General features: G+C 43.3%; 1 protein-coding gene across 1 annotated transcript in view; it reads left to right on the top strand.

Moving 5' to 3' along the window:
- Positions 1–21,275, top strand: part of SMC2 (structural maintenance of chromosomes 2) — a 1,579,182-nt gene that overhangs the window by 87,011 nt on the left and 1,470,896 nt on the right. Inside the window, exon 3 of the mRNA XM_044060351.1 lies at positions 16,399–16,521. Within this exon, the coding sequence (XP_043916286.1) occupies positions 16,399–16,521 (123 nt within the window). The remainder of the gene's footprint in view (positions 1–16,398; positions 16,522–21,275) is intronic.

Raw genomic sequence — 21,275 nt, 5'->3', positions numbered from 1 at the left:
TCAAGCTTTGAATCTCTAGCTTGGGACACGGGCGAGTCAGATCAGAGACCCACAAGCTGAGGAAGAATGAAAATGGACAACACAGATGTAACGTTATGGTAAGAATATAACTATTCCCCCCCCCCCTACACATTTAATTATCAGTGTATAATGCCCGGGTCCATATGCTGTTCACATACTCTATTTTTCCCATTTCTATCATAACAATAATTTAAAGTTTCTATTTCCCAGATCCTTGACTTTACTTTTAATACGAGTAAACATAGCTACATTTATGATGATTGACTTTACAATCTGTCAAAGTAACTCTGTAATTCATTCTGATCTCTCCCAAAGTCACAATTCCTGCAATCTTGGCTTTATTTGTGAACTTTCCCAATCCACTGTTCAAGTCATCTTAGGAAAGCCAGCCATGAATACATAGAAATGTAAAGGGTCTAAACATGCTCCTTGAGGAGGACCCGTTATGATTATAAATTCTTTGGATCTTTATCTTTGTATGCATACCCAGACTTTAATTACTTAAATTTGCATTTCACTTAATCGTATTCTTGGTGAATTTCTGTTTTTCCAGTTGCCATCATAGGTAGGTACTAGGCTATTGTGCCTAGGGCCTATATAAGCCTAGCCAAAAAGGTAACCTGGTTTTCACCACCCAAGAAAATTATTTTCCTGTGCCCCTGTCGAACAGAGCCACAGAAGTGATCCCCGGAGTGAATTTCCTCTCTCCCATCCAATCCTCAAGATTTTTCTTTAAGAATGCTAACCAGGAGCTTTGATATAGATAGGTAGTTTGTTCCAGAGTATGGGAAGTCTTTGGAACAGGAATCTATCCCTCCAGCATGTTCTGTTTATTGTGGTGACAAGGTTTAGGTCCCTAGAGCATGTAGCTCAGAGGGATTGGGATTTCTTTAAGTGGAGCATGTCCAACAGCTCTGGGTTTGACATAGCTTTGTATGTTAGGCAGAGATCCCCTCTGCGTAGGTGATATGCAATGGAGTAAAGCTGGAGATTTTTGAGATGGTCTGCGTAGGGCATCTGTTTGAGGTCTGTAATCTTTGTGAGGTATTTTTGCAGCCTTCCAAGTTGTTGATGTCTTGTGAGATACATACCAAAAGGGGTGCTGTATTCTATAATGGGTCTGAGTGACAAGTAGAGGGGAACACTGACTTTTTTTTTTTTTTTTTTTTGGTCTGGATGAGAAACCTTTTATGATGAGGTGTGCCACATAGAAGGATTTCCTGACTACTGTGGCGATGCGATTATCAAAGGGAAGACTACTGTCCACCTGTGTCCCAATGTCTCATCAGACTTTTGGTGTGGAGTAGATTACTGCCTATGTGGTAGTTCATGGGAACAGAGTTTTTACCAAAAGGGATGACTATGCACTTTTTGGCATTGAGCTTGAGGCCATGGCTTTGACACCAGGCATCTGTCTCAGTGAGGCCCTTTTGTAGGATGTCCACATCGTTAGGTGTTTCGATTATGGCTCTTAGTTTGCAGTCCTCTGTGAACTTCGTTAGCCAAAGACCTTCTGTGTTAGCCTGTAGTTCAGAGAAGTAGATACCGAACAGGAGAGGACCCAAGACTGAACCCTGTGGTACTCTATTTTTCTCTGGTCTGAAGTCTGATTTGGAGTCTGCTACTTTCACAGTGTGGGTTCTGTCAGTTTGCCAATTGGCAACCCATCTTGTGACATACGGATTTATACCTAGTTTAGTGAGTTTATCTATAATTTCAGAGTGAGGGGATGGTGTCGAAAGCCTTGGCGAGATCTAGATAGGTTGTGTGAGCCACCTTACCCTCATCTATGGCTTTGACTGCTTCAAAGAAGTCCATCAGGTTTAGGAGACAGGATCTGCCTTTTACAAACCAGAACTGGGTGGGGTCAAGTGTTTGGCGATTACCAATGCCATTGTTTATAAGTTCCATAGCCTTGCAGACCAGGCTTGTCAGGCTAATGGGGCGGTAGTTCCCGGGTCGGTGGCGACTCCCCCTTTGTGGAGTAGGATAACCGTCCTTGTGCTGCATTCAGCGGGCACAAAGCCTGAGGTGAGGCTATGATTGAGCATGGTACTTGGGTGGTGTGCCAGTTAGTTCTGTAGTTCGTGTAGAACGCAGCCTGGGATGTTGTCGGGTTCCATGGATACTGTGTTCTTGGCTTTGGAGAGTGTGGTTTTTACCTGTGCAGCCGTGATTACAGGAACTTTGCATTCTTCCTGTATAGAGATGGGCTCTTTAGGGGGTGAGAGAGGGGTAACGCTTTGTGGTTGAGATGCCATCCCCTTCATGAATGGGGAGTATATTGGCCCCTGTTCGATAATGTGGAACCATCTCAGATGTTAAACTTTGGAAAAGGTAAGTTAGTATCCCCATTATACTGGCCTTTTATATTCTTTAGAAATCCATTAATCCAGTCAGGACCAGGAAAGATGTCTTTGTCTTGTATTTAATGCAGCCTCTACCATTCCCTATGTTATTACTGGGATCAAACTATCCCATGGGTCTATGCAGTAACTACTTCTAAAGATTTTTTCTCCCACTACCTGCTCACGAAAAAAAAACTGCCAAGCCCTCGACCATGAAATTCATAGGTTTATTTGCAAGTACTAGACTAGCTGTCTTTGTGGGCCATTTTAAGCTTAGCTGATTTCTATTTTTGTGCTCTAATTAACATATCCCATTTGGTTAGAAATTTACCTTAACCATTTTGTGGTCTATTTTAATAATACTTTGCCCTAATAACTGTTCCAGAGAGCCTGAAAGGTCATGTTTCATTAGAAGGCATAATGGGATATTGTCTGAGCCCATTGATGCAGTGTTCTTGGCATTAGGGAGAGCATTAAGGATCTGTTTGCTAGTGATAGTAGGGGAGTTGTATTTGATATTTACTGAGGGGAGATTAAGGGGGGAGAGGGGGCAAAGTTGGAACTGAGTTTATTGGTCCAGTAGGTTTGCTTTATCTTCTGGCTCATGTATAGGTGGCTGCATTAACAATGAACTATGCACACACACATGTATCGCCTTTGAGGCTGCCGACATAGTTAAAGAACGCCTTTTGGTTGTCCTTGTCTGGAAGTCCAAATTTACCTCCAGTTTTGTTTTGATGGACTTTACTTGTCCTGTGAGGTTTTAGTTTGTGTGCTTTTATCCTGCTGGATGCTACACCTCCTGATTTTTGCTGTGATTTTCTTTTTTTCTGTTTATAGAGCCTACTGATGCGATTCCACCAGAGTAGCTTGTTTTTTGAGGTAGTTCTGTACTAATTCCTGGAGGGTACAGCTGCCTCTGTACATGCATGTATAGGTTTTCTGTAAAGCGTATGCAACAGTGTTCTCAGGGTTTATGGGGGCTTGAAATTTTTCCAGATTATCACTTAATAGTAGGAAGTTAAGCTTGGAGTAGTTCCTGAATATTCTATGATTAGCTCGGTTTCCAGTTTCATTTTTACTTCAGAGACTACCATTTTGTGATTTTTATCTTGCCAGGGAAGACGTTACACTAGGGACTGTGCAGTATATGATTTTCTCCCTCTGGGATTCCTCTTCATTTAAACCAGTAGCTTTTTATTTGTTTAATGTAGACTTAATGTATTTACTCATGTTATGGTTCTTAGTTTACTAACAATTTTTTTTCTAGTAGGGACATAACTGTGTATGGCTTCAAACATTTTTCCATATAATCTACTGTAAAGTTTTTTCTCTCTTCAGTTTTCTAATTGTTTCCTTAAAAGCTAAATCAACTCTGTACTAATTTCTTCTTAAGGTGCACTCCTTGTTTTTTTTTTCTGTATTGTGAAGTGTAGATTACACATAAAACTATTAAGTAGTAGTGTATTCACGATATTGTAAAAAACCTTAAAATGCAATATAATCAAGTGTAACAATTGAGTAGAATGGTAGTACTGTAATGAATAAATGTTTGCAAAAATTCTTGTTGCAGGTTATAATTATAGTATTGTAGTCGATTACAGGTGGAACATTGCAGTGGTAAAAATGAAGAGGCATGTACTGAGGAACATTTAGAGATGGAGAAAAAACTGAAGTGAGAGGTGTAGGGGACTGTAAAGGAGAAATAGATGAGGAACAAAAGTATAGAGAAGTAGAGTAAGGGTAACTTACACTTGGTAAACCTTTTGATTTGATGTACTTTTCATTTGTCCCTTAACAAATGGGTTCAGATCCGACTCTGCCACTTTACATAGATTTTTAGGATCAGATTCTCTATCTCCTCCCTTAGCCGTAATGCCCCTGACCACTGCAATACCTAGGATCTCATTTGTCGCTTTTCAGGTTTTGGATGAGATTGTGATCTCTTGAGCTCTAGGGGGTTTTGTGAATTTTTTGATCACTATTTGTTTGTTTTTTTTTTTTTTTTTTTCCATCATTAGATTTTTTATTCTTCGTTATAAGTATCTCCCTTACTCTGTTGTACCAAAGTTTTTCTTGGTAAACCTTTCTAACATAGTTGGTAGCCTTTTCTAATATCTCTACCTCAGATGTTGGCATTTCCTTCTATTTCTTTCTGTTTCCTCTTATATTTTCCAAAAAAAAATAGTGGTAGTAAAGTAGTACTAGTTTATATGTTGTAAGAGTATTTTCTATTAAACTTTTAAATAGATATTGTTCTGGCTGAGAATCAGACTGGTTTTAAGAAATGCACTTCTGTGGGTATAAGATTCCCAACTTTGATACCCACAGGGAGTGTGTTCTGTTGCTTGGGCCTGTTGCATTTGGACACTCCCTTTTCCATTTGTGTGGCCTTTAACTCACGAGCTATTAGTGACAGGAGAAATAAACTTGTTCTCAAGGGTTTATTACCAGCATCTGCTGCTTCATCAGATACCATTTTTCAGGGGCTCAACCCCCTTGCAAAAATCTAAGGAGCCCAGGGAGCACCATAAAAGCTCCTCTCCAGTTTCCAGAGACTGGTCTTCGTAAGAGCCGCCCAAGAAACTTCCTAATACCTCGGATCCTTAGCCTTCAGATGAGATACTCAGTCTCCATCCCCTCAGCCCCATAGTCCGAGGTTTTCTCCCGAACTGGTGTCACCTAGATTGAGGTCTCCCTTTCTGCAGGAGACACCCAAAGTCTTCTAGTCCACTCTCCACGTCTTCCTCTGTTAGGTCATACTGAAGTCTCTCTCAGGTGGAGATGGATAAGATGAGTGAGTTCCTCAGAACACAGATTGAGATTGGGGATCTTGCAGACTCCGTCTCTCATCAGATCTGTGTCCTTAAAACCATCCTTTTCTGCCTGTGATTGCTCCTTCTCCGATCTGGCCTTCTGTTTCAGAGCACTGTGACCGGAGATCACTTAGAGTCAAGTCATTGGATCTGAAAATTCTTTTGTCTTCCACTCTGACAACGTCCTTTATTTGATTGGTTCCTATTCCTCTGGAGTGCGACTCTTTGAGCCGAAGCTTCTGTGTTGGATCAGAGGGGTTGACTTCAACTCCAAAGCTTTTGGAGACGTTACTTCCCCTCGGGGCTTTGACACTTAACAACTCCTGCTCTGATTCCTCCTTCAGAGCAGAGAATTGGGGAAGACTTGGAGTTGTCTGCTACGAGTGCTTTGGTTCCAAGTGGATTGCCCTTTGCTTTTCCTGGCTCTTCTGCCTTTGAAGTGTTTGGAGAGGGTTTTCTCTCTCCAAGAATAGTCTGGACTCTCTCATTGTCAGATCCATCCTTTGTTCCTCCTTCAGATCCTGTCTCCGAGTCTGTTCATCCTACCCCTCAGGGACAGCCAGCCTGTATGAGCTTCCAGTCAGTTCCCACACAAGCACTCCCCCACCTCTTCTGATACATCACCAGAATACCCCACTGAGGAGATCCCTAAGAAGAGGTTGTGCAAAAAGAAGCACTTGGATTCCTGTTGGGAATCTTTCCACAGATTTTGATGAAGGGAAGGGTCCCCCAGATCTCCACCTCAGGACGTCTTGTTCAGAGACATCCTAGAGATCCTTCGCCAGAAAAGTATTCCCAACTCACTTCCCAGGAATGATCCATGTTCTTGCAAGCCTTTGGAGCCGAACTGCTCAGACAGTCTGCGTCTTGTGGTGTTCCCCCTGCAGATGAGCTTATAGACCTAGTCTTCCGCAGGGCATGGAAGGAGCCGCACTGTATGGAACCAATCCCCAAATGCCCTGAAAAAATTTTGAGCGCCTCTGCTGACAGACAGTACTAGACTAAAGAGATTCCTATAGATGCTATGGTTGTTGTGGCAGCCACCAAAAAGGAGCTGGTTGAATAAAGTTCCATTGTCCATCCCCTAACAGAGTCTAGGGCGTTGGACATGTTTGGGAAGTGAGTGTATCCATCAGTAACATTTGCCCTGAGATTGCTGAACTACCTGGCACATTTCACCAGATTACAGAGGGACTTGGTAAAAGAACTCTAATTCTATCCTAGGATTTACATCTGTAGGGAAAAAGAAATCCTTTTGCTCATGACTGCCCAGCCTACGATCTATTACAAACTTGTCCATGAGGTTAATCTCACATGCAGCTGAAGGTACCTTGAGGGTGGTCGGTTCAGGCATAGCCATAAGGAGACATGCCTGGATGTGGTTGTGCAATTTCAAGCCTTCAAGGCATCGTTCATCAATGCTCCTTTGGATGGAACTGTTTTGTTTGGCCCACCTGTTGAAGATTATCTCTCATAGTGAACAGGACAGAAAAGACTTTGTCTGCTGTCGGAATCCACTTTTTTACCCTGCAGAGACCTTTCTCTAGGAATCAATGCGGTGGAAAGATGTGGTTCTGGAAGTCTCAAGGTCCTTTCCCGGAATCATGTGGGGATTTTTTTCCTCTAGAGGCAAAGGGGGCAATAAGTATCATGGTATACGTCACCCACATGGCAGAGGGGATCCGCAGAATGAAGGATCTCGAGATTCCTTCTTTGACAAATCCTTCCAGTGCTCCTGAAAGGTTGTCTGACTTTCCCTAATGGTGGCATTCGGGAGGGGGGTGCTTATCTTTGCACCAAAATGCCTGGATAGCCATCACAAAAGACTCTTGGGTGCAAAGAGTCATATCCAGAGAATTTATATACATATATATATATATATATATATATATATATATATATATATATATCTCTAAAGGAAGTCTTCACAATATTCCACCCAATCCAAAGGAGCTAGCAGCTCGAAAGATCAGAAAATTGCTAGACAAAAGTTATCCCCAGATCAAGAAAGAGCTGGAATATACTCTAGGTTCTTTTTAGTGCTAAAAAGACAAGGGGACCTGAGACCTCTCTTGGATCTCTGTTATCTTAATCAGTTTGTAAAGAATTCCAAATTCCAGATGCCTCCTAGTTGGGGTTGGGGGGTGGCATTACTTGGGATGGACTGTTCAAGGCATGTGGTCCCCACAAGAGACTGATGCCTTAGAGAATGAGGGTGGTGCTTCTAGTTTTGCAGGCCTTTCAGAGCTTTCTCCTTCTAGGGACTACAGCAATATAAACTAACAGCATGTCAGTCTCATACGTTAATAAACTGGTTGAATCAGGTTCTAACCCCCTTTGTCAAAAAGCAGTGCGAGTATGGCAATGAACCATCTCATCCAACCACTTTCTTGCAGTGACGCACATACAGGGGAAATCCAACATTCTAGCAGACAAACTTGGTAGGGCCATCTTCATGCCCCACAAGTGGGCTCTACGCTAATTGGTGACTAACATGATCTTCCACAAATGGAGTCAACCTTGCTGCAACCTATTTACATCTCCCCTCATGAACAAATGCAGCAGGTTCTTTACCCTTGTACAACCTCAGGAACAGTCACCAGAGATGCTTTAGTCCATGTTTGGCCCTCCAGTCTCTCTTATGCTTTTCCTCTCCTGCCTGTTATCCTCAAGTTTCTTCAGAAAGCACGGAGGTTGAAGAGCACAATAATCCTCATTACTCCCCTTCTGGCCTTGACAGGTGTCTTTCCCCTTTCTTTGGTCTTGCCTAATACATCGCCCTTGGATGGTGGATTCCAGCCCAGTCCTCCTAGCTCACCCATCAGGGTAGATTCACCCGAACATTGCAGACCTCAAGTTGCCCGCATGGTTTCTCCATTTTCAGTGATGGCGAGACATTCCAGGCTTTCCTCCCCAATTAGAAAAATCCCAATCTCCTCTCCTAAACCTTCAACTAGGAAGGTTTGCAAAAGTAAATGGAGAAAAGGTTTTCCTTTTGGGCTCATTAGAAAGTGTTAGATCCTTTTATTGCCCCAATTCCTGTTCTAGATTTCCATGCCATGATTGTTTTCAAGGTGGGGCCTATTTTTCCAGTATTAAAGTTCAGTTAGCAGCCATCTCCAACTATCACATAGGAGATAATGCTTCTACTTTTTAAATTTATTTAAAGCTTTTCTACAGTACGTTTTTACTTAGACCTCCAATAAAGGACTCTACTCCACCTTGGGACCTCACTATGGTTTTGCCAACTCTAGTACGTTCATTCTCCCTTTAAACTAAACTATCAGCTAAAGTAGATCTCGAGTTCCTTTCCTGGAAAAGTCTTTCTGATTACTTCTGCAAGATGAGTACCTGAACTCCAAACACTATTTCCAAACCACCATATTTGTTTTTTCACAACGATAGTTACTTTACCCACAAACCCTTCCTTTTTACCAAAAGTTGCCACTGAAACCAACATCAGTCAAGTGATAAATTTGCCAGTTTTCTTCCCCAAATTTGGAAAAAGTCTGCACCCTTTATCTTCTAGACGTACATAGCTTTGTTTTTACATTCACAGAACCAAGGAGTTTAGGAGAACTGATAAATTAATTTGTCTGCTTTTACTAACAGTAGAATGGGAAAACCAGCTTCAAAAACTACACTAGCTAAATGGATAACGGATTGTATCTCCTATGTTTTATTCCATGAAAGGAGTAACTTTACCAAGACAACCCAAAGGCCCATTCAATCAAGTCAGTTTCGACATCAGCTGCTTTTTGGGCTGGAGCATCCATTAATGATATTTGTGCAGCTGCCACATGGTCTAATATCCATACTTTCACTGCCCATTGCAAATTGGACATTTCCAGAAAGAGATCTGCTTTTGGTTCTGTGTTTCTCTGGAACATCCTGCCGTGAAGGCCACCCAAGGTTACCGGGGTGTATATCATGAAATCGACATTTAATGTCGAACTCCAACATACTCGAATGGCCAAATCACAGATTTCTTTCCGATGGAAAGAAATCGGTTGGCCAAACACCAACGCCACACAAAAACAAACATTTAAGTAGGGGGGCTTTGCCCCTCACATCCCCCTAACTAAATATTCTAACTCGGGAAAGAGCAGGTGTAACAAAGCGGCCAACCGATTTCTTTCCGTCAGAAAGAAATTGGTGATTTGGCAGTTCAAGTATGTTGGAGTTTGACATTTTTGTGTCTAACAAATAAGTCGATATTTTCAAATGTCGATTTTGTGCTATAGACCCGGTTACCGCAGCTGGGGACTCTGTCCCGTTAGTTGAAGAATAAATGAAAATGACATTAGATAAAGAAGTTGTGCGCTCACCATAATGTTCCAACTGTGTTCATTTTCATTCTTTCTCAACTTCCCTCGCTCCTTCCCCCTGTCCATGTCTTTTAGAAAGACCTAACAAGAGTTGCTGTTAGGAACCACAGTTAACTGTTTGAGCTCCTGATCTTTTTCACTTTTCTGTCGTAGCATTGTTATTGTATTTTGTGATGATGATGATACATATAATAGCAGCAAACTCACTCTGAGGTATTACAGTGGTCAGGGAAATTTTGGGTAAGGGAAGAGCTTGACGGTTGGATCCTAGAATCTCTTGAAGGTGACAGAGTCTGATCCGAACCCATTTGTTGAGCAAAAATTAAAATGAACAGCACAGATAGAATGTTAATGGTGAATACATAACTTTTCACTACAAAAAAAATAGTGAGGATACGGTTAGCTAAGGGGGAAGTAATTACCATTCATCTCTGTAACGTGCATGTATTTTAATGGTCTGAAAAATGTCTTGAGTTTAGACAGAGATACTGAATACTCTTTCTTCTTGACACTATTTGGGAAGATTGAGTTTGCTGGGACAACTTTTATAGAAGGATTTCTCACAATTAGGTTTTTTGAAATGAGGTCTTACTAGGGTCGTGAAATCCGATAAGTTCTCACAAAGGTGATATGTAGCTGATTTTTATGTGAAGCCCATCATAAGTCCGACATGCCAGAATTAGCTCTAGCTGGGACTGGGAGATGAAGGAAATGCATTGATGCTGTTCACAAATAAAAAGATTAATTTCACTGATGGTGGTCTGCCGCTAACTAACCTCCGTACTGTAGCCTAAGCATAAGAACTCCTTTGGCTAAAGCTGTCCTGGCTTAATCCATGAGGTTGTTTGCAACTATGGTATTTGATATGAAAGGAGAAATTGGTGATCGAGATATAGACTGTTGGGGAATTTTGTTGTCTGGGTCACTAATGTTTAGTGGAGTGTTTTTGAAGTTTGTGAAGATCTGAATAATAAAACAGCAGATGTGGAGGGATTTGGTTCAACTTTAAGAAATGAGTGCAGATAGAAGTGAGGTGTTTTTAGGATTACTTTCAGATTTGTGTAGAAGGGGGGGAAGAATGTCCTCTATTTACAGCACTGTGGTGGTAGGACAAAGGTATAGCAATATGGAGTGTAATCAAATAATGGGAACAAGTACAGAGCCTTGTGTGACTTCAGCAGTGAAGGTACTTCGGATGGTTATCTGGTTGCTGTTTAAAATATAGAAGGTTCGGTTTGATAGGTGGATGGATAGCCAAGTGAGAACATTTTTAAGTTGAAAGCTATGTCTGGAAGCTTTTGAATAAGTAGTCTGTGATGAACTCCTTCAAATGTGCTCCTCTGCTTGATGAATATCCTAGATGTAGGTTGCCCTGTTCTAAGGTATTGTAAATTTGGTGATTTGCTGTATAAAGTACAGTAAGAGAGTTACCCCTTGCCCTACAGCCATGTTGTGGGTGTATTAGAATGGCTTGCTTATTGATAACTGTTTGATTATAGAGCAGCCTTTCTAGTATTTTTAAGAGGCAAAGGATGTAGGTGAGCCTAAGGTCTTGTATCTGTGTGTGTGTCTTTGGCAGAGGGATAATAAATACGTGTTTGACAGTAGAGACAATACTGGTGGTGAGGGGAAAGATCAAGGTAGTGGTTTGGTGATACATCTGTTGACAGTTTCAGGAGTAGAGATGTGATGTTTGGTAAGGACTGCATTTGTTTATTTTATTTTTTTTTCAAAGTTCCTTAACTACTTTGACTATATAATTTGTTTGAAATAGAAAGGATATAGTAACAAACTCTCAACAAATGCCTGCCTTTCTTTGCCATGGGGATTTGTCATCAATAAAGCATATTTTCAGTGTCTGACATGTGTCTCTTACTCCTCTCCCTATGGGGGGTGGGTGGACCCCCCCCCCTTTTTTTTATTACTCTGAGATGTATTAAGTAGATAATGAGTAATTTGGATCTTGTCGTGACACTCAGTGAGCATAAGGCAAAGGAATGACTCTTGTACAGGGATAACATACATACGTACTCACAGCATACACACCTTTTGGGCAGTTTGAAGGAATGCATTGCATCAACAGTGTATGTTTTTTGTTTTGAAATGAGAGAATTGCACTGGGTGAAAATCACTGAGAAAAAAAAATGTTCAGATTCTACAGAAGTCCTCAGACTAAGGAAATAAGATGGCATAGACATGTCTATTTAATTTTTATCAAAAGCAAACATCCCCTGAAAAATTGTACCTTCATTGTGTACATATGCTTGAGGAGTAATTGACCAAATAGTGGTAGACCTGGATCCATCTTGTCCTGAGATGGACGGGAAAAGAAGCTAAACTTCTGAATATTCTTGGTGCCATGAAGAGGAAAAATGTGTCTGATGTCAAGTTAATTTACTCCTGCAGTAAATCTAAGGAAGTGCCGTGGTCATGTGGCTAAGGTTGTACAGGTATGCATCCTTTGTTTATGGTTAATAAGTCCATCTTTGAGCATAAAGGGAAATGGGTCTTGTGATATTTGTCAAAAAGACCTTCAGCCAAGCTTGTACAAAAGGCCATCAAGGGGAGCCTGATGGTTGAACAGAAGTAATTTTGTCAGTCCTGTTCCAGAAGAAATATTTCAGCTGAAAACCACCTTCGTCAAACTTGTTTGCCTTTTTTCCACTGTTGTGTACTAAATCCATGGTTTCATAAGTCTGGAGGGGGGAGTGCGGAGTTTTTAGTTTTTGACATTGGGGCTTGCTGAAAATGTTACAAGTCAATATGACTTCTCTTGCAGTACTTCCTCATTTCAAAAGAAGTCTTTTGAACTACTTTTCTACAGTTCATCTTGCAAGATGATCCCAAATGGGGTGTTGAGGCAGTGGAGGTCATTTAGGAAGGGGGAACTCCATCTTGATTCTGCCTTTTAACCGGAATATAAATCCCAAACCCAAAGGTCTAATGTCAGACCAGCTGTGTTTTGAAGGGTGGTGGAGTCTGTTGCCCTAAATGTTTATAAGAGGGGTGTGACTAGGTAGTGGGCCTTATATTTAGTATTGAAAATTTCCTTCAGTATTGGAGCTGTGTGCATAATCTATTACCCTACCTTTGCCATTTTGCTCCTCAAAGATAGCTTCCTCACTGTTTTGTCCTAGACTGCTATTGCAAGATGGCCATTGTTTGCTGGCATAGTCTAAGTTGGACATCGGGATAGAAAGACTGGGGGAACTGTTTTACACACTGTATTGTCTTGCCCTTCTCTTGGTTCCTCCCCTTTTTCTCCATACTTTCTTTTCCGAGTGCCTTTAGTAATTGGTAAATAGCCCTTTTACATTTTCAGGAAGGGCTTAAATTCTGAGCCAGACATGCCTTCCAAAAACTGTGCTTGCAATTTTTCCCACCCAGTGTAAAAGTCCACAACATTATGACCACACTTAATGCATTCTAGTCTAATTTTAAGGTTAGTGTGCAAACCTATCCTTTTAAGGTTTCGTCCTCTGTATACTCAATGATTTATCTCCAATATCTCCTCTATCTCCTCATCTGCTTGAGAATCTTGATTGGTACTGTGTAAATGGTGACTGGTGATTAATAGCTCAGGTCCAAAGAGTGCAGGGAGAGTAAATACTTTTTTCATATATATCTCCTATATGTATACATATATAGACACCAAATCTGATAACCCTGTTTTGCTGGTCACTAGGAAGAATGTTGTGCTGAGATGCCAACTTGGAGATCCATTAGCTTCATCCCTAGACACCCAATACTTGCACCAAGTGTTACATTTGTTGAAATCTCTCCAAAAGTGGTCAAACATCTGAACGGAGGTCTTAGGAGTTGAGCTATGGAAAGGGACTGTTGTAGTAGTGGGTGAGACACTGAACATAAGCTCTTTCATGCCTAGAAGCTCCAAATACTACTTTTGAGGCTGTGACAGTTCCTTCACCCATCACCAAAAGCGCATACGTCTTCAATGGAGATGGTATCCACAAAAAACCCTGAGGCAATGTCTTCTATGCTATAGCTAAATAGCATGTGTGTGTATTCTGCCTAGGTCAGGTCTTCATCATCCAGTCAGAGTTGGGCAGTTGCCTTCCCTTCGTGGTTTAAGGGTCTCTACCTGAAATAGAGGATGCAGACACTTGAAAAGGGATTGCCCACTGCTGCTCACACATGCGCCCACACCAACACATGCATGGACCCACACACTCGCTATTGAGGCAGAGGTAGGCATTAGTGACATGGATGTTAAGTAGTTAAATGTAACTGCAACTAAGGGCCCAAATGCCACAGTTGGGCAGTCTAATAACTGGGGAGACGGTCATTCCTAGAATTTGTTTTCAAGTGCAAGGTCCTCTGGTTTTTGGTGTGGGTAAACGAGGGTAGAGGGGTGACCCAGAGAAATGCAGCTCTTTTGTGCATCACTGGCATCTTGCACTGATGTCTATGGGCAGTCATTTAGCTATGGAGCTATTACAAGGCTGTCTGTGGCCTGACTGGGTTTTAGATGCTGTGAGCCTCTTTGTCTGGGCTCATACACGAACACAAATGGGGATGTAAAAACTATACCTGTCTGGATCGGGCACAATTAAATTAGTCTTACTCAGGACAGTCTCTCTAATGCCACACAATCTTTGTCAACAGATTTAATCGCTTTTTCTCAGTTTATCCATCGCCCATTGTCTGCACTTCTCTCTGGGAAATGAATTCTTTCTTGTAATTTCTCCAGCTAGGTGAAGGCTGAGCATCAACTGTCCCAGTGCTAGGAGCTTTCTGTGCTTCACAAATGGTAAGATTATGGGCGTTATGTTCACAGCATGTTATTTTATGCTCTCTCATCTAGGGAAAACAACACCTTAAGTGGCATCTTTCAAAGGTCTTGATATCCCATAGTTGGACTTGTTAGTGTGTGTTTTCTGGAGACGTCATGAGTTACTGAGGGAAAAAAAATCCCAATAAACCAAAAGCACTATTAATAGCACTGTACTGAAAATGGTATATAAAAAAAAAAAAAGGCTTTGATTGCAGTGCTTAGTATTGTTAGTCTGGGAAGGCGCTAAAAATCTCTCGCAGGAAAGCAGTCATATGCTTCTTGTGGCAAAACAGAACTGAAGGTGGCCTGGCTGACATCTGCTGCATAGAGGTGAGACTAGCTTTGCTCAGGTATTATCTGACTGAAATAGAAGTCTAGCCAGAAGGACTGATTGCTGCAGCCAAATACCAGTGTTGAAAGAGTTTTACTGCATTAGTGATTCATATGCGTATCTGTCATACACCGTTGTAGATAAATATGTAGAAATGGTTCAGAAGCTGAGTCCATACCAGGAAAAGAACAGTAAAATGATATGCCTGTGGAGGTTTTTGAGATGACAACAATATATCTGACTGAGAGGTAGCAGATTTACTTCACTAGTAGCAGAACTTCAGTTCCTCATATATATGACTAGCAGTTTACCTTAATCGGTCTAGTTTGCCTTAATCGGTCTTCTGAAATCAGGCTAAGAAAGGATTGGGCTGTTTGTGGAGAATTCAGCTGAATCCTTTTGGATAGTTTGATTTGTGGGAATGCTCTCTCTGTTTCCTTAGTACTGACATGTGACTTGTTAGGATGGTGATTTTTGGTTAGGGTAAGCAGTGTGTTTAATAGTGTGTGCTAGTCCTGCACCCAGTTGATCCATTTGTTCTCCCCCCTTGGAGACAGAAGCCTGGACCCATTTGTTCTGTGATAAGGGTGATAGCCATATGGCCCATGTAGCCCAAACCCATTTGTTCTCTGATAGGGGTGATAGCCAAATGGCCCATTTGTTCTCTGATACGGGTGATATTCGTAGGGCCCATTCATTCCTTGCTCAGGGCGAGAATCTTGCAAACTCATTGAGTTCCCCTTTGAGACAAGAGTCTAGTGATGGGGACTAGGCTTTCCCTTGTGTACCAAACTCCTGTGCATGGTTAGTGGCTTTGTTTTGCACTTTTGCTCTAGGAGGCCTCAGGTGTGTGCTCTCACACATGTACGCACCTCCAAACTTAAAAAGCAGCGCATAAACATCAGTCCAAAAGCTGCATCTTGCAGTTCATCAGCACTCCTTTTGTAGTCAGCAGTTCAGCAGGCCATACTGCCTCCATCACTGTGAATGGGAGATCTGGTACTGGCTATTCTCCCTCTCTCCCCAAAGGTCTTCCAGTCCCTGAGATACCAACTTAACTCTGGTCATTTGGGTTATGGTTAAGGTTTTATCCCTCTATATTGCAGGACTTTGGGATCCCAATAATGAAACTCCGTACCAAGGGTTTTTTCCTACACCACAGGGTGATGTTTCATAGTATGGTGAATTGTTTGGAGAAGATAGTTTGCTGTCTTTCCCTCTGTTTAGCTATTAGCTGCATGTCCTACACTATAGCCCTGCAGTAGCTTTGCAGGCAGGACATCTTCATACCGTATTATGATGGCTTGGTGCTGTAGCTCCATAGTTTCTAACAGTGTTGTGTATGACTATTTCAAATGGTTCATCGTATTCAAGTAAGATGGGTAGAGTTGGAATGAATAGCATGAAGGACAGAGAAGAGGAAGTGAATGCTGAGAGGATCACATGGTCACCGGTGTCCTGATTAGATTTGGATTTCAGTACTTCACAACAGTAGTGAAGCAATGTTCTGTTTTTTTTTTTTTTTTTTTAACTGAATGTGGAAAGACAAAACTGCTAATTGTGAATGTAACATAATTTTTGCATAATCTTGTTAGACTGAAAGCAATAAACTTCAAAGAGATGAAACTGATTTTTTTATTTCACAAATGTCTGTTCAAAGACTTAAAATTTCATGTACTGCTGTATCTTAATACTGGTTGAGTTGTGATTATCTTCGAATAGGATTATTCACCAATTTTTTTTTCTCCCCTGTTTGCAGGTGGTGATTGGAGGCAGGAATAAGTACCTGATTAATGGCGTGAATGCAAACAATACCCGTGTACAGGATCTCTTTTGCTCAGTTGGTCTGAATGTAAACAACCCACACTTTCTAATTATGCAGGTACAGATGATCCTAATGAGATTATGATTATTATTATTGTAAAGTGATATTGCATTAAAGACCAAATAGAGAAGACAAAGTTCATGAAAAGGCTTGAACTGCAACTAAATTATCCACAGCAGCTTTTATTTCTCATACCATATGTCTTGCTAAACTTTAAACCTACTGACAGAGCTTTTTTTTTTTTTCTTCTGCTCACTGACCATTGAGCCTCCCCAGTAGTACATGGGCCATTCTTTGGTAGTAAGGGCAACTTCCATATCTGCTAGGGTGGGAACCTGCATTGGTTGGAGCAGTCATCTGGGCAGGCACTAGGGATGTTTGTGCTCTTGCCTACATCTTGGCAATGAGATAATTTTATTGTAAGCTTCTGTGTTTGTGGCATGCTTATCCCCATGTTTGCTCCTTCAAATGTGGGACAAGAGCTACTGCCACTAGCTTATGCAGCTGCTATGTGCATACCCCCTCCCTACATAGTCTCCTGTTTTCTGTGCCCTGAAACTTGCATTCAGTGGCACTGGTGAGGCAGTCATACCTGTCTGGGAGCCACCTCCCTAGCCCAGGTAGGCACTGACCATCCTATCTGCCAGCATAGTCCATCACCTGGGACTCCAACTGAACCTGGTTTACCATCCTTCTGTGCCACTGGGCTAACAGCTGATCTGAAGTTGTCTTCATTTGCTGTTCAACCTGTGGGACACAGATCTGGGATGGATCTGACTCTGCCGCATTTCTCTAGCATCAGATCTGAGCTTCAAGCTCCTCCCCTACCCATAATGCCCATCTCCTTTTCTTCCTTCTTTCAGATCTCATTTGCCGCTCTAATAAGTATTGTGGTCTGCTGCTTCAAGCTTTTTTTTTGGGTAAGTGAGTTAGATTTTCAAAATTTTTCACCTTTCTCTCCCTTTTTCTTTCCCTCTACCCTTCTCGCGCTCAGACATCTGCCTATAGCAAAAAAAAAATTCTTATTCCTGTTTCCATCTCTGCCCGTGTGTGTGTGTGTGTCTGCCCTGCTGGTGGGTTTCTCTCTGCTATGGCAGACACCCAAACCGGGATTTAGGAAGTGCACAGTGTGTGGCAATAAGCTTTCCCCTGTGGATGGCCACACTCTGTGCATTGTATGCTTAGGGGTCCAGCACCTCAGTTCCTCTTGCTTGATCTACATGGGGTTCAGTCCCTATGCAGTGATCGACAGGAGGAATAAACTTTTTTATTCTTAAGGGCCTTCTTCCATCTGCAACTGCGGAGGCCTAAACTTCCTCTTCTGCTGCTTCTACTACTCCCTCCATCCTGGCCTCTGGGACTCACCCTCCTGGCAAGAGGACCGGGGATGGAGAGAAGCGCAAGCACTGGGATAGGCCGAGGAAGCGGTCCTCCGACCGCTCCTCGGCTGAGCCAGTGGCGAATTATCACCTGGGTCTTGGTTCCCCAGGCTCAGTTCCCCTTGCTTCTCTCCGGAGCCGGAGGTATCTCGGAGCTGTTCACTGGTGTAGGCTTCAGCACACAGTCTGTCTAGGCCTGTTCCACTAGGTCCACCCGCAGCCTCTTCCAAGCCGAGGTGGACAGGATGATGAGGTTCATCAGCACGCAGATACAGATGAGTCTTGCCTGACCCCTCCCTCTCTGGGGCTGGGGGCATATAGTCCACCTTCATCTCGATTTAACTCCTTTTCCAATCCGACTCCCGGTTTCAGAGCCTTTGAGTCAGAGGACCCTCTGCATCGAGGAGTCTACACTGACAGTACCTGGTACCGCTATGCTGACCATTTCTTTGAGTGGGTTTGCTCCAACAAGCTCGGAGCTGTAGCCTTGACGCCAAATCCGAGGGGGTGGTTTTGGCTCCGGCTCCCCCCTTGATCCAGTGGATTACGGACCTGATCATAGACCCAGCTCCGGGTGTTCGTTCTCCTTCTGCCTTTGACTTGGTGGAGAGGGTTCTCTCTCTCTCTTCCCATTGAGACCCTTGACTTCTCTTCCCCAGAGTCCATCCTGGCCCCCTCAGTCTTTGGTCTGGATTCTTTCGTCCTGCCCCTGCAGGGATGGCCTGCCACCTCTCCGTCCCTGGGAGTTCCTCTACAGGAACAGCTGGATGTTTTGACCCCCCCCCCCCGAGGAGGTTCCTCAAAAACACATATGTAACATGTGACACACACACTCCCCTCAGGTGTCTCAAAGGACACCTACTTGGAGGAAGGGAAGGGTTCCCCCTGATCACCCCAGAGGATTGGAGACATCATGGAGACCCTTCGTCAGCGTGGGGGGTGGTGGTCTGCCCAAAATCCAGCACTGATGAGTCTGTGTTCCTGGAGGTGTTTGGCGCAGGACCCTCTATATCCTGGGTGTCCCCTCTTGCGGATCCCCTGGTGGATCTTATTACATCTCAGGCATGGAAGGAGCCCATCCCCAAATGCTCCGACAAGGTCCTCCATGCCCCTTCTGATAAACGTCATTGGTCTAAGGGATCCCCTGTCGATGCTGTGGTGGTGGCAGCGGTGGCAGCCACTAAGAAGGAGCTAGCACAGGAGAGTTCCATGGTCCATTCTCCAGACTGAGAGTCTAGGACCATGGGCCATTTTGGGAAGCTGGTTTACGTTTCAACAACCTTCTCTGTACATGCGCTGAACTATAAGGGACACGTCAGAAGGCTCCAGCATGAACTGGTGAAGGAGGCTGCTGGTTCTGCCCCAGGGTCCATGTTGGAGAAAAAAAGATTTTTTCCTCCTAGATGGCCACGCTCGCCTCTATCTCCAATACCTCTATGCAATTTCTCATGCAATTGAAGGTGCCGCTAGAGCAGCCGGAGCAGGCGTTGCTATTGGGTGCCATGCCTGGCTCTGACTTTGTAACTTTTCAGAGCCCTACAAGGGCATCTTTTACAAACGCCCAGTACGATGGTTCCACTCTGTTTAGAAAAAGTGTACGTGACACTTTGATTCAGAGTGAGGAGGACAGGAAGACCTTGTCTGCCGTCAGAATCCGCTTGTCAACTCCTCGACGAACCTTTTCCAGGAATCGGTGAGAGGTGAAGATGTGGTTTCGGAAGTCTCAGGGTTTATTCCCAGGATGCTCAGGACTCGTCTTCCCCCAGAGACAGAGGGAGATTTGACAGATGCCGTCCTTGCGGCAGAGTGGGTAGGAGGAACCACGAGTCTCGGAATTTCTTCGTGGACAGGCCCACGCAGTAGCCCTGAAGGGTTGCCCGTCTGCTTGTCGCTGGAGGCAGTCTGGGTCGACTTTCACTTCACCTAACAGCCTGGGAGTCTATAACAGAAGATCGTTGGGTGTTGGGAATCCTATCCAGAGGATATTCAATCCCCTTCTCTCAAACGCCTACTCCTCTCAAGGACCTCCCAGATGTCCCACCCGCACAAAGGGAGGATGCAGCACTGGAAACTTCAAAGCTGCTCGAAAAACGAGTCATTCAGCCTGTCCACCCAGACCAGACATTTATTCCAAGTTTTTTTCTAGTGCCAAAGAAGACAGGGGACTTGCGACCAATTCTGAATTTCTCTGTGCTGAAATCTGTCCATTGCCAAAACGAAATTCTGGATGGTCACACACTAATCCATCGTGCCCTTCCTGCAGAACAAATGAATGTGCTCAGTAGACCTTCAAGATGCATACTATTACATCAAAATGGACAGACATTCTCAAGTTCTTCCGCTTCCGGCTGGGGACCAATCATTTGTATTACTTTTCTCACTGGCTTAGAGAAAAACGGCTCTTGTACTCACTTTCCTCACTTATTTAGACGAAAATAATTTTTTATTCAGGCATGTCCAAGGGTCAGCTCCCAGTGTTCTCTCCTGTCTATCTGATGAATCTGGGCATCTTGATGCAATGTAGAAATTGCCTAGTGTACACAGGCAACCCTCTCCTCCTACCACCCAACACTACAACCTGTGAGAGATGCACTTATCTAACCAAACTGGAGGTAAAGCTCTTTCCAACCAAGACTGAACTTGACGGTCATTAGGAGAAGATAAACATTTGCACCATACCACACAGTCTCACTAAATCTACACCACCAAAATCCATACATAGTAACACAAAAACATTTGCTGAGGCTCTCAATAATAATCTGTCTAAGCAACAGAGACCTCCAAAGCAGAAATGCAAACAACCTCCATCCCCCAACACAACCCAAATGACACATAGCCCACAGACTGTGTGCCACTCAACCACAGCCAGTAGGGCAAAACAACGTACCCAACACACTAGTCAGGCACACTGATGTCCCACTCACCAGGCTAAACAAGGAGAAGGTTACTTTCAGCTGCCTGAGTGCCAGGATCCGCCACATAACCCACGCACTCAGGTCACTCCACAACAAGTGCAAATATGACTCTGTCATTGTCCATGTTAGTGTGAATGACCTGAGATGTACCTCCCTGGACTACATGAAAAGAGACCTGGAAGAGCGCTCTGATCTTATAGCCCAGGCAGGTATGACCCTAGCCCCGAGTAGCATTCTGCCATAGCCCAGAATGATACTGCAGTACAAAGGGATTGACTTCAACAATTGGCTAAGCTTCTGGTGTCATTCTAAGGGGATCCAGTATCTGTCTGCTTGGGATGACATGGTCGACAGACCACGATGCTTTGCCACAGATGGCCTGCACCTGCCGCCCCTGGGATTCTGGATACTGGCTAAGGCTCTTGCTGCCCCTATAGTGCCTTTTTTAGGCAGGGTTCAAATAACAAATTCACCACCATAACAGTAACAGGCAAGCAAAAACTGAGGGTAATGCTAC

This window comes from Protopterus annectens, chromosome 2.part0, assembly GCF_019279795.1.
Source record: "Protopterus annectens isolate FY-2018-M chromosome 2.part0, PAN1.0, whole genome shotgun sequence".
Lineage (NCBI taxonomy): Eukaryota > Metazoa > Chordata > Ceratodontiformes > Protopteridae > Protopterus > Protopterus annectens.
The sequence above is the reverse complement of the archived record's forward strand: the minus strand, read 5'-3'. Positions and strand labels throughout refer to the sequence as shown.